The sequence below is a fragment of the Helianthus annuus genome, chromosome 9 (genome assembly GCF_002127325.2).
Source record: "Helianthus annuus cultivar XRQ/B chromosome 9, HanXRQr2.0-SUNRISE, whole genome shotgun sequence".
NCBI classification, from domain to species: Eukaryota; Viridiplantae; Streptophyta; class Magnoliopsida; order Asterales; family Asteraceae; genus Helianthus; species Helianthus annuus.
The window spans coordinates 148,063,096-148,081,805 of NC_035441.2; the positions used below are offsets into that span (position 1 = coordinate 148,063,096).

The 18,710-nt window shown below is 35.4% G+C and overlaps 1 protein-coding gene across 1 annotated transcript; it reads left to right on the forward strand.

Annotated features, from left to right (window-relative positions):
• The first annotated feature begins 731 nt into the window (after nucleotides 1-731).
• LOC110879066 (histone-lysine N-methyltransferase CLF) lies at nucleotides 732-16,067 on the forward strand. The gene is made up of 17 exons (XM_022127476.2): nucleotides 732-1,089; nucleotides 5,924-6,025; nucleotides 6,128-6,450; nucleotides 6,900-7,061; nucleotides 8,365-8,449; nucleotides 8,552-8,698; nucleotides 9,254-9,301; nucleotides 9,435-9,506; nucleotides 9,677-10,335; nucleotides 11,285-11,438; nucleotides 11,517-11,737; nucleotides 11,835-11,966; nucleotides 12,063-12,153; nucleotides 12,230-12,277; nucleotides 12,839-12,967; nucleotides 13,056-13,133; nucleotides 15,581-16,067. The coding sequence occupies exons 1-17, from the start codon at nucleotides 1,018-1,020 to the stop codon at nucleotides 15,770-15,772; spliced, it is 2,715 nt and encodes a 904-aa protein (XP_021983168.1). The 5' UTR covers nucleotides 732-1,017; the 3' UTR covers nucleotides 15,773-16,067.
• Nucleotides 16,068-18,710: the final 2,643 nt, after the last annotated feature.

The window sequence follows — 18,710 nt, forward strand, 5'->3', positions numbered from 1 at the left end:
AGGTTAGGGATTCTGCCAATGAGCTAGTGGTGGAGTGGAAAGGGAGAGACCTGATGTTCCAAGTAACATAGGTTCAATTCCTGCCCCAACATTTAATTTCTTCGGTACCTGGTGATGATGAGAGACTAGGCGAGTAGGCGGTGATCGCTAGTTCGATACTTGAACTGAGCGGGTTTTACCTCACCGCATTGTCGTGCCTTCGGGCGAGTGTTCACAGGCTTCGGCCCTAGGTAGGGGTTTTTCCCGGTTCGGAAGACGAATGTATCCCGATATGATGAATTTCGCCAGTAACCCATTTAAATGATTCGTTAGCGGTTCAAAAAATCTATTAAAATTGATATCTTAATTGTGCTTACACCTCCACCCCTTCCTAGAAATATTTATTGTTTTCAATTTATGAATGCTGGTATGCAATTATATTGGAATTTAATTTTGTCATAAATATTATTTCTTACATTATAAACTCACAATTGTTTTTTCTATAAAAAAAAAACGCAATTGTTTTTATATTAAAATCGTGTCATGTTTTGCATAATGAGTATTCCATCGGATCATGCTTCTCGTGTAACACCATAAACAACTATACATAATAAAATTCGATACTCTACAAGTAGATAACCATATATCCAATATAATTTTATAACCCCGTACAAGACTCATGTTACCAAAACTCCTATCGTAACCTACCCACCCTATCCAGAACAACCGAAACCTACACATAAATTGGAGATAGAGCAAAAACACAACAAAAAAGAAAATTCAAAATCGAATAGTATCTAAAATTCATTCACAATTCCGCTCAAACATTTTCCTCTTTTAAACCAAAAAATTCAAGCCCATCGAATCCCGCAGACTCGGCCGTTGCCGTAATTAAATAACACTCTTTATATAAAATTGACGCCGCTCTTCCCCAAAAAGTCGCAACAACCTAGGGTTTCAAACCCCAAATTCGCATGATTCCGATCGCATAGTCGCCGGTTTATGCTCTTCAACACCGTACACTCTCACCGGCGGTAAATGTCGCTGCCGAAGGTCTCTCATCCGTCCTCCACCGTTGCCGCCCGATCGGAATCTGCAGATGTATCTACGGTACTGTGATTTGAATTAATGCTTGTTGTGCTATTCATTTATTTGCTTATGTTTTGTTTTGTTTTGGAAAAGTGTTTTTTGTTAGGTGATAGATGGAATAGTATTGTGGTTTTCCAGCTATTATTATCTGTTATTTTATGCTATGTTTAATTGCTTAATTCGATCTACTAACTATTGCTACATAAAATTTTAGCAATATTTTGCGGTGAACTGTGCAATGCTGTTGCTATGTAATGAATTTTATCTGGAATGTTGTGATGCGATGAATGATAGGAATCGAAGTAGGCAACGGATAGGTAGTTTGGAATTCGATTGAGATGGTAGTTAAAGGATAGGTTTATGGCTTGTTTGTGATACAGATACACCACACAAACAAACGATAGGGCGACGATATCCAACCGGAGATACATCTAGAGTTCTAGACCACCCAACGTGCCATAGTTGAGCTGACATAGACATAGACATTTAAATTGAACTCATAATCCAATGAGATAAGTTAACACACATATTTTTCATTGTAAAACTCTCTGCATTTCTTGTAAAGCTAAAAGGATTGATTAGGAGATACAAGACCACAATGGCATATTCCCACATACATAAATACAACTGCCACAACTAGGAGTTATTGACTTACACGCTACAAAATAAACAACTACAATTAAAATACTAAAATCATGGTGGAATAAACCTAGGCGTGGTAGTGTAAGAAAAAAACTAGAAAATTAAACTATAAAATAACGTGGGTACTCTTCCATGGCATGCATGGATTACGGGTCTTCGGTGACGTGCATGCTTTGGTTCCCTTAAATAAAAAGAATCGTATCCACCGGATCTACGTCACTGGAGGTTGATTCTTACGGGGTTTGATGTGATGCTATTGTATGGAATTTTGGTTCATGTTATGCTACACACAGTTTATAGGTTCTAGATTTGTCAATGTATCTCTATTAGTTTTACTTGCATTCTTTCTGTCTTTTTGAATACTATTTGCCATGAACATTAAGTAATGACCACAATTTCCATTTGTTTGCAAAGTGCTATAATTTATTTAGAACTGGAAAGGGAAAGCCGAAAGCGAATAACGACAACAATAGATTTCTACGCGATGAGTCTATATAAATATGAGTTGGTGTCATGCACTTAAGAGGATTTTAAGAGGTTCTATTCACTTCATCTACCCGCATCTATATATAACTAGAGCTTCTAAGCAAAGAAAAATGTTACAGTGCAACCATAGTTTCGTACAAAAAAAGCCTCAACATAGTTGCGTGGAGTGAACTTGCTTTTGCTATACAAAGGACACATTCATGCATTGGATTTTTTCTTGGCAAATACCTAATGAAGTCATTGAAATTCTATAAGATAAATGCATGCTTATTTATACCTGATTTTTATGAACGATACTTTAGTTCATTTGAGTATTTATTTTATATTGATATTTTTCCGTATGAAGCATATGTTATTATGAGGACGTTAGTAGTTAGAAGCATCATAAAAGTTGTTTTAGGCTAATGGTAAAGATATGGACCTACAACAAATGCCCCCAGGGGTGGCGGTGGGAGTTTAGTTCAAAAGGGTACTTCATTGACCATCACACATTCTAGATGTCCAACAATAGTGGTTTTGGGAGTGTTTGTTGTGTGATTCTTGAAGGAGAAATAAAAGAACCTAAGTGAATGGTCAAGTATAGTTATGTAGTTAATATCCCGATATATCAACCGATATATCAGTGATATATCGGTTATCGGTCCCCTGCCGAGATAGCAGTACAAAATATTGGTCAGAATATCGGTACCGATAATATCAGCAATATTGTCCGATATTTGACCGATATAGGACCAGTATTTGATTGGTAAATCACCGATTTTCTTGATTTCTTCTTATTTCTACCGTTCATTTTTCTTCTTATTGCTGCTATTAGCGTTTTAAGTCTTAATTGTTAGTTGTTACTGTTAAATGTTAGTATTTTAAGTCTTAGTCAGTTCTTACTTGTTACAATTGTTAGTGTTAAAGTGCTATATATATAAATTTAGCATGATATTAAAATTACCGATATCCCACCGCGATAACCAATATCTTAAATATCAGTCCTTGACCGATATCCGATATTTTACTGCATTAACTACTTAGAAGTATACATAGAAGAGAAAGGCAACACTTCTAAAAGAGAGTCGCAAGTTTTGAGAAATTACTTTAAAAATATTTATACATCATAGTACACTCTAAAAGTGTAAACACCGAACAAACATACCAGGTAAAATCCCACTCATAGCAAAGTTATCTGTAGTGTCTGGGGAGGGTGGGATGATGGTAAATATTTCTTTAATCCCAAATTCTCGGGGATAGAGATGCTGCACCCTTAGAGACCCCTTGCTCCAAAACCTTTATTTTTACGTGCACAATATAATAATCGAGATAACATGGATGTGGTGGAGGGAAATAAAGCAACAACCATACAAAAAGTACGAATAATGAATAATGATAGTAGTAGGTTACTGCTATCATAAGATGGTGAGTATAACCCATGGTTTAAAAAACGGGTGAGGTTTGCGCCTCGAGGCGCCCAAAAAACGAGTTTGAGGCGGCGCCTCATGGGGTTATTTTGTACGTGCGCCTCATAGGGCTGAGGCGCTAAGAAAAGTTGTGCCTCAGGGGATTTTTTGATTTTTTGTGTCAATTTCAAACATTTCGTGTCTTTTTTATGTTTTTGATGAATCTGATTATGAATTTAGTTAATATTTTATTTTTTATAATATGTATGATTTTATATTTATATTTTAATTCCATCTCGGTTCGCCTCGAGGCGTATGCCTCGTAAGGCGAAGGGAAAATGCCTTGAGGCACGTTTCCGTACTTGTAATCCTTGAGTATAACTATAGTAGCAACAAATAGAAAGTCAAAAAGACAAGCAAAAAGTCCCACTAAGCCCTTTAAAAGTATTTATACATTCCTCTAAAAAATCTATACTCAAAGACAACTCAAAGGCAAACAAAAGTGTAAGAAAAGCTAAGGTCCAAGACCAATCTAAGACATATCTATACATCTCCCTAAAAAGTCCATAACCTTAGTTCAATATCTCTAAGAACTCTTATCCTTGATCGTGCCCTTTGAGAGGTGCAAGTTTAGCAAATTCTGCTTACTCCGCTCATCCCATGTCAGTTTGGGCCTGCATCTGCTTCTCATCCCATGTCAGTTTGGGCCTGCATCTGCTTATCCCCTCCATTGTAAGGATTTCTATGGTTTTACTTGAGCTGTCATCTGTTTCCTCTTCACATGCCCAAACCATCTCAATCTAAATGCTTGAACATCAAAATAGATCAATCATATGTCAAAAAATAAAGCAAAAAACGATATGCAAAGTTTACAATACAACACATAACACTCATAACTGACATCAAAAACAACAAATTAATCAACATACGTTATTAACTATAGTGTGCGTGTGTATATATATTGAAAGATTATAACTCTTAAATTAAATATATATGTCTATAATTTATCCTGTTATATAATGCATATTATATAAATATACATATTTAATTACAAGTTCTATATAATGAAATGTATATGTATTTATGTCCAATTAAAAAGTTAAGTAGGTGTGTAATATACAATATCAACTTTTTTATGAACAATTACTTCGGAACACCAACCACTCAACATTAATGCAGTTACTTAATTATGGTTAAAAATTCATAGACTGAAGTGAATAGTGAGAAACCTAAATGGTTGTCGCTAGTTGCGAGACTAAAGCTATGAGGAACCTAAATGGCCGCTGCTGGTTGCCGAACCAACGCCTTGGTTGCCAATGAAGCAGAGTTACTGAAGCTCGATGACTTCTCAAAGTCACAGGCCTCTTGTGCAAAGCACCTCTTCTGAGTGTGCCTCACGCCTAGGAGCTCCTAATGCGTGCCTTTTACAACCAAGATACCTATGTCTTTCTTGGACGTGTTCCTATACCACATGTTCGTTGAGATGATTAACCACATGGATCTTAATGAGGTTTGCAACAACGTTTTCAGCCTTCCCTTAGCCGAAGAGTAATGATAGTGATTTTGGTCAGAAGAGAGAATACTCTCCATTACTCTAAAATTTAGATCAGGAGTTGAGTTAGTTTTTAGTTTTCTCATTTGTCCATACTCCATATATGAACTGATTAAACCTTAACCTAAGGGATGGCACACACACATGGGACCTAATTTGTATAGTTAATGTCGACGAAGTTGACAGTGTGTGCAGCACATGCTAACTTGTGTTCCGCATCTTTGAGTAAGGCCTTCACAAACTCTTCTTTGTTGAAACTATGGAGACTCTGATACATAGTTGTTGGCGTGTGGCTTGTGTTGTGTATGATTTGAGCAACTTTACATGTTCCCTTGAATGCAAGTGCTATTGCCTGATATGAGTATATGACATGTTAGGTAAAAGTGAATAGTTAGTCCATCTGGTGCATAGGTATGCATTAGTCCTCTGTGATTATGTAAGCTTGTTTCTACTTTCTAGTGTCATTTGTGTTTTTCATAACTATTGCGCCAATTTTAAATCTTATGGCTTATCTCAAAAAAGATTCCATTTCTTTAAAATTTTACAAGCACCCTACCCCCATTAAATTGCATTTGTTTTTAACAATAACATTGATTATACTTATTCTATACCTTATAAAGATGCCCCTATATCTTGAATGAGTATTTACAAACATATACCATTGGAATGTTTATGCAATAGGATGTGTCATTCTTCATAGTCTTTCAACATAACTTTTACTAATCCCTGACTCACTGTATGATTTGTATGTTAGAAGCTGCGATACTAAAATAGTATTCTTATTTCTCAGATTGTGGGACCACAAAGCGGAGCTATTGCTCCCTCAGAAATTTCACTGGTTATCGACTCCTTGAAGAAGAAAGTCGGTGCTGATCGTTGTGCGTATATCATGGTTAGTCTAAACTCTAAGAACAACGGAATGCCATAATATTTTATTCTGATTTTTGGTAAAGAGTCTTTAGTATAATGGTTTGATATATTTTTGTTTTTACAGAAAAGAATGGAAGAGAACAGGGTTAAGTTGGCTGAAGTCACCAACAACCATCACAAGTTGTCGTTAGAAAGAAGAAAACTAAGGGCTACTGGAGCAAATCAAACTGTTGTTTTGTTAACAAAGAGGCAGAAGGATGCAATTGACATGCAAAACGGGGTCAATGCAAGCAACGATGACAGTGACAGCAGTAACTCTCAGGAAGATGGGCATGCTTCGGCAGTTCTTTTAGGATCTAGCATTGCAGTAAAAAACGCGGTCAGGCCTATCAAGCTTCCAGAAGTGAAGAAATTACCTCCGTACACCACATGGATTTTCTTGGATAGGTGATCTCCGTTTATCTAAATGCTGTCAAACATATGTTTGGCTATCACTATTTTATTGTTGAGTAAATTACTTTTTGAGTCCCTGTGTTTTAGTGGTTTTAACCATTTGAGTCCAAAATCAAAAAGTTTAGCGCCCTGAGTTCCTAACCGCTCATTTTATAACGTTTTGAGTTCAACTTTTTAACACTTGTACTTTTGATTTTGGACTCAAGTGGTTAAAACCACTAAAACACAGGGACTCAAAACGTTATAAAATGAGCGGTTAGGGACTCAGGGCGGTAAACTTTTTGATTTTGGACTCAAGTGGTTAAAACAACTAAAACACAAGGACTCAAAAAGTAATTTACTCTTTATTGTTTAATGTTTAATAGTACTGCTGCTTATAATGGGTTCCATTTTTGTAAGTTTTAAGTTATAGTTCATCTCTTATGCAACTATAAATTATGCAGAAATCAAAGAATGACAGAAGACCAGTCTGTAGTAGGTCGCAGGAGAATTTACTATGATCAAAATGGCGGTGAAGCACTAATTGCGAGTGACAGTGAAGAGGAAGCAATTGATGAAGAAGAGGAAAAGAAAGAGTTTGTTGACCCTGAAGATTATATTATTCGGTTGGTGTTCTTTATTTTATATGTTTATATGGTCTTATCTACTCACAGTTGTTTGACATTACCTATATATTAAAAATCCAATTGAATGAATAGTAACATCTATATGTTATATATTAAAAATAGAACCTATAAATTTACTAAACCGAGTGTATTTTTGGTACCGATTCGGCACCGGTATTCACCGGTTTTTACTCTCAAATACCAATGTCGTACCAGTACCGACCGGTACCGAACCGTACCGTACCAGGTATATTCGATACCGGTACCCACTTTTGGGGATTTCGGTAACGGAGGTATATTCGGTACCGGTACCCACTTTTGGGGATTTCGGTAACGGTATTTTCGGTACCGGTTGGTACCGAGCTCATCAAATCCTGTAGCAACGTAGCAATGCAAGTAATTGCACCGTTTAGATTACTTTTCATACACACAGTAAGTAAACTGTATTTCGTTTGAATGAGGTTTTATATACACAACAACTTATTTTGCTTTCTTTTGTCTTTTTCTGTAATGAATGAATTGTAGCATGTAAAATTAACTTGGATATTTAGATTATTGATGAGCAAATCGTATCAAATCCTGTAATCAAACTGGTATCGTATCGGTACCAAATTTACTATAGCAAATCATTCTCGGTACCAATTTGGTACCTACCTTTTGGCGTTTTCAGAATCGTTACTTTCGATTCGACACCGGTCTAGCACTATACATGTATTTATTGATTTTTACCTTCAAATACCATACCGTATTGTACCGAGCATTTTCGGTGCCGGTACCTAATAATTTCGATGATTTTCCGGATCGGTACTTTCGGTGTGGTTACCGGTACCGAGCTCATCCATATTTTAACGTGATAGCACCGTAATAACTGAACTGAAAACAATCGAATTTCCAACGTGTAGGACGTGTGGGTCCTATTATTATATATTAGGTTATTTAAAATCGTTTTTTAGGACGGAGTGACTATCCTTACCACGTCATTTTTATTTATGTTTTGATATTCGGGATCTGCTTGCCGTTGCTGACACGCGTTTTGCAGTCACTGGGTCCCCGCCGCAACGCGCGGGCGGAATCAACTAGTTTAATTGAGATTTCTATATTTTAGTGTGTATATATATATATATAATATATATATATGGTCTCTGTGTTCAGGTTTCCTGTTATATGCATAAAAAATTCATTTTTGCCGACCTGAAGTTCTTTGATATTATACTTTCTAGATGTGTGCTTCATATTAGCATCAATTTCTAGTCGTGTATAGAATAATATTACTGCATTCTCATCATACCTTTAATTGTTCCAGAAAGACCATCCAACAGCTTGGGTCGTCTGTTGTTGTCTTGGATTTACTGGGACAACAGTTGTCCAGAAAACCTTCTGAAGTCAAGGTAAGCACTTAGATACTTGACATTATTGTTTTGGATTGCTGGTGCAGCTTTTTTGCCTTTTAATGTGTTTGCTTTTCACACATTATGGAACATCTCATGCAGGCAAGATATGAAGTCCTTGTTAATAAAGAAAATGCTGTTGAAGGCTCTAAACCAGGAAATTCTGAGTTTGATATGAGTTCATTGTATGACAAAGACCTTGAAGCTGCACTGGACTCATTTGACAACCTATTTTGTCGCCGATGTCTAGTAAGCATTGCTAATCTACATGTTTTCATTCTTTTTTTTTTTTTATACAAAAAGTGGAAGAGATGAAGTTCATCAATTAAATTAAAAGCCAAGGCTAGAACTCCAAAGTATAACTTGAGTCTGATCACTTATGCCTGTCGGTGTGCAAAGAGGGCAGCTAGTGGGTCCCTTGATTTTTTAGTTTAATTGGTTCAGTAAGTATGATAAGTCTTAATATTCTTAGAATTATCACATAACCCGTCTCTTTTATTAGTTTGGTTTTAGACTTGGTACATACGGATCACACATACATATATAAACACACCTTGGTGCTCTCAATTTTGTTTGAAATTGCGAATCTGTGTCACACATGTCTATTGTCAGATCATAGTTATCAAATTCGCTGGCCAGCCCGCGTATTTCGAATTGGTACGTTTTGTACCATACGGAATACACATACGACCCAATTCTCTTCTAATTCGCGAATTTAGGGTTCCAATTCAACGAATTTTGGGTTTCAATTCAACATTCAATTCGTCTGCTAATATTATCTGTTCTTGTGATTTCTATTGGCAGGTATTTGACTGTAAGTTACATGGATGTTCGCAGGACCTTATATTTCCTGTAAGTTAACTTTAGTTTACTTTTACTGCCAATCCATTCCCTAAAAGAGACTCTAGTTGACAACTTTTTTCTTTTCCCCAAAGGCAAATGTATTTTGGAATCTAATAGTTTTTAACCCTTACATTGTATTTAGGCTGAAAAGCAATGTACGTTGAACCGCATGGATGAGGAGAAGGTACCTTGTGGTCCACATTGTTATCGTCAGGTAATTGCATGTTTTATCTATCATGGATGATGCCTACGAAATGAAGTAGGATCTAGATTATATTATACGTTATCTTATGGTTTTATTGTTAATTTGTTATAATTTTAGGTGTTCACATTATCACAGAAGGGTTATTATTTATTTATGTATCTGTATTTGGGTGTCTTTAGGTCCAAAAGGTGGATGGCAATGCGGTACCATCTTCTATGCAGCTCAATGGTGAACAAAAAGCCGCTCCTTTATCAGACGGTAATAACGTCCAGTCGTCAAGAAAAAAGCCAAACGGTCGTTCTCTATTACGGAGGTTAAAGTCTTCACAGAGTGAAAACGCCTCATCAAATGCTAAAAACATATCTGAAAGTAGTGAGTCAGATGCCAGACCGGGCTCACGCAAGTCCAAACTTTTGGAGAAACGCGGGACTCGTCAAAGGAACAGCAAACGCATATCTGATCATGTGTCGGTTGCAGTAAAGAAAAGACAAAAGAAGCTGGAAGCTTCTGATTCCGACTCCGTTTCAAGTGGAAGCCTTGGGTTAAGAGATTTGGGGGTTCGATCCAGTTCACATAAAGAAAGTGAAGAAGCGAGTTCATCTTCTCTAAAGGCCAAATCTTTGAGTGCAAGAAGGGGTAGGCGTAAAGACCCGTTAGTTCCCAGTGATTGTAAGGAGATCACTAGTGCCCAACCGGTGATTGTCGGTGATGACAAATGGAAGAAAGAAGAATTTGGGGACGAGAGTATTTGTAGACAAGAAGTGATTGAGTTCAAAAGCTGGAAAACTATTGAAAAATCTCTTTTTGAAAAAGGTCTCGAGATTTTTGGGAGGAACAGGTTAGTACTTGCATTTGTATGATCTGAGCAATTAGAAAGTTAAGAGATAATCTGTGCATCTGATTCTTTTATAGGATACGACATCTTACAATTAGCGAAAAAGGGAACTGACCAAAAGGCTTAAACAGGCCGAAAGTTGTTGACCAACACTATGTGTTGAGCCTCCTAAATCATATAATACCGAAAATTACAATGTTGTTGAATTAATGTACTTTTTGTAATCATGTTCAGCACGCTAATTATTTATAAAAGAGTAAAATGTCATTTTCGTCCCTGAGGTTTGGCCAGTTTTGCAATTTTCGTCCAAAGGTTTGTTTTATCGCATCTGTATCCAATTCTTGCCATTTTCATCCGGCTAGTTAACTCCATCCATTTTTTCTCTGTTAAGTCACGGACATTTTTGTTTTTTTTTTTTGGTCAACTTGAAGGGCAATTTGGTCTTTTGAATACTTGTACTTTATGCTAAATGCTTGTACATAAAGTGAAAAAGACCGAATTGCCCTTTAAGTTAACAAAAGACGAAAGTACCCCTGACATAACGGAGAAAAATGGATGGAGTTAACGAGCAGGGTGAAAGTCGTAAAACTGGCCAAACCTCAGGGACAAAACTGGCATTTTACTCTTTAAAAAAAGTATTTTTTGGACGTAAAGCGTTCTGGTTCGACTCAGCCCGACATGTAATTTTACTCTTTACAAAACTGGCCACACTACTTTGTATTCACGACACAACTTGCTCATTTTGCTACTAAATTTGCGTGTGCTATGTAATTTGTTTGGTGCTGCAGTAACTTTTGGCTTTCTACATGGGTACCCTAGTTTTGGATCGTAATTATATCATCCAAGCATGTATTTTGTAGCGTTGTATTATCTGTAACTTTTAGGTTTATGTGGGGTTTTCTATCATACAATCTTGTTGTAATATGTATATATATTTTTTTAATTATTGCAGCTGTTTAATAGCAAGGAATCTAATGAATGGCATGAAGACATGTGCGGAGGTGTTTAATGCAATGAATTGCTCTGAGAATAAGCTATCTTCTCTAGGGGGTGACAGCACAAATTTCCTTAGTGATGGATCCCGAATTGATAGTAACGGGAATACGGTTAGTTATTCATGGTCTACTCGTGGCAGTGATATTACTAATCAATATATTTACTTCTTTTTAACGGATGTACATCAGGGTAACACATTAAAAAGAAGATCAAGATTTTTACGCAGAAGAGGTAAAGTTCGTCGTTTAAAGTATTCCTGGAAGTCTGCTGGATACCATTCAATGAGAAAACGTATCTCCGATAAAAAAGAGCTTCCTTGTCGGCAATATAACCCGTGTGGTTGTCAATCCGCCTGTGGAAAGGAGTGTTCTTGCTTTGTCAACGGGACTTGTTGCGAAAAGTACTGTGGGTAAGCAAGCCCCTTGTTATTTTTATTCAATATATCTGTTTTCCATTGATCTTTTTTTTTTTTGGTTTTTCGTATGGTCACTTGTATGTTTGACTAGATGTCCGAAAACATGTAAAACTCGTTTTCGAGGATGCCATTGTGCTAAAAGCCAGTGTAGAAGTCGTCAATGCCCGTGCTTCGCTGCTGGTAGAGAATGTGACCCTGACGTATGCCGAAATTGCTGGATTGGGTATCGTTTTCTATATTTTATAAAATTAATTTTCAATCATATACATGTTTTAAGACATACAATTTGTAGTTGAAAGCTGTTTATTTGAGTTTGCAGGTGTGGTGATGGAACTCTAGGGATTCCAGGCCAAAGAGGTGATAACTACGAATGTAGGAATATGAAGCTTCTCCTCAAACAGCAACAACGGGTAATTTGTGTTCTTTTCTCAACCCACAAAATAACAGAACTTAATGCATAAAAATGTAATGATTTGGATGCTGCAGGTTTTACTAGGAAGGTCTGATGTCTCAGGCTGGGGAGCTTTCTTAAAGGTATATATATATATGTGGTCTAATAAATATAATGGTTATGAAATCTTTAAAAGGAAACACACCAGTTAAGTATATAAGCAAATCAATCCAAAGTAAATCTGTGATGCAACCATGAGAGTGCTGTAATGTGTTTATGTAATGTCACATGGAGAGTCTAGTGTAAATGTGTGAAAAAAAGTCTGTAGAAATGTCGCATTAATATCGTTAGAAAAGTTGCAGCTTTTCATGAAAGGCCGTGACATTAAGAAATTAATGAAAGATTAAACTTCTTTGACTCTTCTTTAAATAGCTACTTTAATGGAAGGTTGCAACTTTTCATGACGAGTTTTGACATTTCATTAGGTTTTACAAATTACATGTTATATGATTTTTTAATACAAATTTACCACGCTAATCAACTCGACAAGACACATGTTTCTAAATTCATATCACCATGTATTTTTATGCGGCTTGTTATTGCACTAAAGTCAATACATGAGGAACGCCAGTTATTTTTCAGGACTAGTGGTGTATTAGTACCATTTATTTTGAAGCAACTAACATTTAGCTGATGGTCTTCAGAATAGTGTACCTAAACATGAATATCTGGGTGAGTACACCGGGGAATTGATCTCACACCGTGAAGCTGACAAGCGTGGAAAGATCTATGATCGTGAAAATTCATCTTTCCTCTTCAACCTAAATGATCAAGTAACACACAAACTTCTTTTCTTCTAGTCATTCTTTACTTTGTCTTTGTAACATACATAAGAGACACGTTTTTGTTGTCGATATGCAGTATGTTCTTGATGCTTACCGTAAGGGTGATAAATTGAAGTTTGCTAATCATTCCCCGGTTCCAAACTGCTATGCCAAGGTATGTTCCTGGAATCCCAGTTTCAACATATAGTTAAAGAGTGTTGTCAATGTATTAGAATTTTTGAGCGGGTTGGTTTGTTGGAAATTATCCACCTTAAATATGTTCAACAGTCCAAATGGGGCTTTTACATGTGATTTGGGTCTGTTGGGCACTTGGACTCAGTGGTGTATTGATCTGGCCCAGAAAGGCCCCATTCTAAATGCAACGTTTAAGCCCGTTCCTAGCCGTGATCCAGTTCCGGTTAAGTCTGGTCTTTGGACTTGAAGAGGGGCCTGGTAGTCCATAGTTGTCTATAGTGGTCGCTATAGCAAATAGCGTAGCGTATTGATCGAAGATCGGTACAGGGTATGTAGCCATAAATAGCGGGATTTCGATCATTTTTTTTTTGTATTTTTTATTTTTTAAAATATAAATACCGATTATATATAGCTATAAAATAGCTGGATTTTAGGTTTTTGTTAATTATTCGTGTAAAACAACGTACATACCAGGGTATTTTGATATAATATACATGTAAATTTTTTTCTAGTGTATCGCTGTTTATAAGATGTAGACAACCTTACCCCTACCCCGTAGGAATAGAGAGGCTTCTTCCAGTGAGACCCCCGACTTGATAGTAGTTTTGCATCAAGCCTTGGACATAAGACACATAACATTCAGCAACAATCGGGACAAAGGCCGATTAGTGCATGTATACCTTGTCTTTCGGCTATAAACGCCGCCACCACATGATGCATGATTAACCGCCCACCGCTTTTAATGTTATTTTCACGAAATTAGTAAAGTAACGTTAAATTAGTGCAATTCCACTTTTGCCCCCGAGGGCCCACACATACATAAATTACATGCGCACATCGCCAGCGAGGCGTGTTTAATTATATAAATATATATTTCATTAAAATCATATATTTGATTTATAATTACAGAATGATTTTTTTTAGAGTAAACTTCCGTTTTGCTCCCTGTGGTTTGGTCCTTTTAATGGTTTTTCCCCAATCATTAAAAAACGGCCATTTTCCTCCAATTGTTTACTATGTTTTTCCCATTTTGCTCCCCGCCTCTAACTCCATCCAAATTGTTTGTTAACTGAAAGGGTATTTTGGTAACATAATTCCCTTAGTTTTATACTTGAAGTTACCAAAATACCTTTTTAGTTAACAAACAATTTGGATGGATTTAGAGGCGGGGAGCAAAATGGGAAAAACATAGTAAACTATTGGAGGAAAATGACTGTTTTTAAATGATTGGGGCAAAACCGTTAAAACGACCAAAGCACAGAGAGCAAAACGGAAGTTAACTCTTTTTTTAATATGCAGATTTGTAACAAACTAACATACATTATAAAAGTGAATTGTTATATAATTACCTCCAACTAGTTTTATGAAGCATGAAAATGTCGAAATTTGCATTTATAGTACTTGTAAAATTTGAACTCATAAAAAGGTTAAATAGCATACAGATATTTGGAAAAATTACTTATTCTATTCTATATATTAACAAAAGGAAACGTGAACAGTAATATACATTATTTGTTTTTTTTGCTTTATAATATATAATATAATAGTTTAATAATTATAAAAGTATAATAATATTGTTTTTTATAATTAATTTACGTTTCTAACCCTACACTTTAATAGATTTATCATATAACCCCTGAAATTTTATAGTTTTTTTTAATAAACAATTGACATATATTTCTGAACTTTAATAGATTTATCATACGGAAGTTTAATAACAATTTTTTTTTTCGATGAACAATTTACATTTTGACACCCGAACTTTAATAGAGTTATCATACGGCCCTTGAAGTTTAATGAAGTTATTTTTTAACAAATATTTGTTCTTTTATATGTTTTATTTTACTTATTATTAATTTAACTTATTATAATTTAAATTAACTTTTAACTCTAGATATATTTACTTAATCATGTTACTTGCTTATTTTTACCGTCGTTTATATTAAAGCTTACATGGTCTATATTAACCCTTTAATACACAAGGTAACAAATAAAATATTTTTTATTTACCTTATTATAGTTAAAGCTACCTTTTAACTCTAGACCTGTTCAATTAACCGCGGTGATTAATTATTTTTACCATCATTTAGATTAAAGTCTGCATCATCTATGATAACTCATCGATATATCATGAAACAAGTACATCCTTGCCAGCAACCTCCAACAACCCCCGCCGCGAAACGCGGTTGCCAATTCTAGTTTATTACATTGGAAAAAACAATTTTAGGTAATGGGTTTTTAGGACTGGTCACCCCATGGATTAATTTTACTGGTGTGAGAGCTGAATGACAGCCAACAGGCTCAACCGGTTTTGGGCTTTTATCAGTCTGGGCGCAGGACTGATTCGAATGCACCATTTGGTTTGCCACATAATTTATATTATATACCAGTGCAGTTATGTATATAATATAATATTTATTTGGTCAGGTTATTATGGTAGCTGGAGATCACAGGGTAGGCATATTTGCTAAAGAAAGAATATGTGCTGGGGAAGAACTGTTCTATGACTACCGTTATGAACCAGATAGGGCTCCTGCATGGGCAAAGAAGCCTGAGTCCTCTGGTTCAAAGAAAGACGACGCGGCTCCTTCTAGTGGCCATGCAAAGAAGCTTGCTTGACTTGGAGCGTGCTTTTATTTAAACTCACCGACATTTCGGGCCATTCTTTACCATTTATAGGTAAAATTCCTTTTGTTGTGCTATTCATTAGTGCATTATCCATTTGAGAGAGAGTTTAGATGAGAGAGGGAAAGGTTATGCGGAATGGACTCTTGTGCTACAATTGTAAGTTGCGTTTTGTTGTCATTGGACTCATTTTTACTACCTTGTAATGTTGTTTAACCTTTACACAGATGAACAATCAATTTGTTAACAACTTCCAATTTTCATGTCAACCGGCGTAATTTTTCCCATCTTTAATGTGGCTGAAACAATCAAACTTTAGGCGGTATACAGTTTTAATTCTAAACTTTAATAGCTTATTTTTTCACAATCACTAGTCTTCAACATTTTTATTATCATTTTACATCTCTTTAAATCCACACACCAATATCCACCTTGATCTCACTAGGTTACAAGCCTTTTGTTTTTCCAAAAAACACACACACATATATATATATAAAACATCTTTGTCGCAATAGGTTATAGGTGGAGTGTTCAAATGAGAAGAATTTTTTTGTAAGAAGAAAAAAAAAGAAGTTTCAACCAATAAGAATGTTTCATTTTACTTCATTTAATATTTGTATTTAATTTTAATATAAGGGTATATTGGTAAACTTATATAAATCATTAATTTGTATTCTTCCCCTTCTTTAATAACTAGCTAAATTAAATTTGTAACTCATTTTCAAAATATATACCTTTTTCCAAATTAAAAAAAAAACAACTTAATTTAAAGTGTAGAATAAATTACTAGTTGTGTAAGATAAATTACGAGTTGTGTAGGATATATTTCGAGGTGTGTAGGATAAATTTCGACTGTGTAGGATAAAATTCTATAACGTGTAGGGTATATGTAGGAAAATTTTGATATGTGTAGGTTTTTTAGATTATATGTAGGATAATTAATGAATAGTTGACTAATTAATTAAAGAGAGAAAAATTAATGATATGAGTTATAAATGAAATAACAGTTTACTAATATGCCATTTTTTCTTTTTCTTCTCACATTAAATTTCTTCTCAAATGAACCTTCCCCTAGGTTATAGAAACTGTTTGAGGATTATGTTAAACCTTTCTTCGTTTTCTTTCGTTTTTATCTATCCCAAAACTATCCTCGTCTACACCTTGTTACATATATATTTATTTTAATTTTGAGAAAATTACCTGGATAGTCTATGCCAATGTTTCACATTTAGTCCCCAACTTTGTAAAATTACATGTTTTTTTTTGTGTGTGTGTGTGTTTTGCTTGGTTGTTACTCAATAGTTTAGTTTCCTGATTTTATGGTTGTTAACTTTTCTTGTTATAATGATGTAAAATGACTAAACTCCCATTACGATTAAAAAATAAATTAATTAAATAAGCATTCTCGTATAGGCCTATGCGCGGCGTATATTGTGAACTCAAACCCAGTGCCTGATCGGTGTCAGGAGCTGATTTTGAGGGGACCTATATGTTGCGTATAGGTCTATACGCAACAAGTGTTATTTTTTGAGTGTTGGGTTGTGTGTTTTTGAAGATTTGATGTCATATATGCCGTGTATAGGGCTATACGCGACGCACATAAGTTTTTTTATAAAGTCTGGTGATAGGAATTGCAACCGGTTAATCGTTAATACAATCAGACCAAGAACGGAACTTCATGAGTCAGGCAAAGTCGGGCCAGGGCTGGTTCAATTATATCCGGGTCGACCCTAATACGTCTTCAACATGAGTTGATTCCATGCATGACCATGCACCCCACGTTTTCAGTCAGTAGTTAACTTTTATTTTCATCCAATGTTATTTTTATTTATTTGTTAGTTTTGTTTTATTTTGTTTTCAAGTAAGTTATTCAATTTCCTATATGTAAGGAAACGTGGGTGGGTTTCTTTTGCATCTATATGTATCGCAAGTTAAATGAAATGCAGGCAGTTTTTTATGAGTTTGAAATTTGTGTGTTAATTTTCTCAATGGATTTTGAGAGTAATTAATTCTTCCATGCTAGTTCAAGTGTGGCAACTTGAATGGTGTTCTTGGAGCCTAGATTAGAATCAAGTGGTGTATCTGTATCTTGATTCTCGTTTAGTTTGCCCTAATCGATTTCTTGTGTGGTGTGTCTGTATCACAAGAGACTGTTAGATCTATCTGTTTTACTTAGAGTTTTAATTTCATAGCCGTTACCGAACTGATTGCTATCATCTGGTTTGGCCTATAAACAACTTTCGTATATAACGTTTTAACAACTTTCAATATATAACATGTTAACACCTGTCAAAACACGATATCAAGCATAAAACTATATACATATATATATATATATATATAGAAAAAGTATATCGTACATTATGGCTTAACGTACTTCACGTACGATAACATGCGTGATTAATGTTTTCTATATGCGTGATTATTGTGTTTCAACATGCGTGATTTTGGATTTTTGAGTTATAATGTGCGTGATTTTAAAATGAACGTGCGTAATTACCTGTCGTACGTGATGTACGTTAAGCCGTAATGTACGTTAACCTTCCTCTATACATATATATATATATATATAAATCAGTCTTGTACAACTGCCTTAATAGATTTAGGCACAGCAAACAAATCAATTCTGCACAGTGCCGTGAACAAGCTCGGACACAGCAGATAGATCGTTTCTGCACAGTTACGTAAACAGACTTCAAGTATTGCAGCAAAACTGATTCTGCACAGAGCCGAACAAATTCAAACACCGCAGAATCATCAACTGATGATCTGCGTTAAGTGTTGAACAACACGATCTCAGCAAATAACTCCCGAACATGATGATTGGAGAACCTCCGAACGGTCTAGAGAGACTGAGGAAAGCAGAGAAACTGAAGACAATTGAGAGCTATTAAGGATGCCAGAGATATCTACAAAGACTCCAAAACACTGC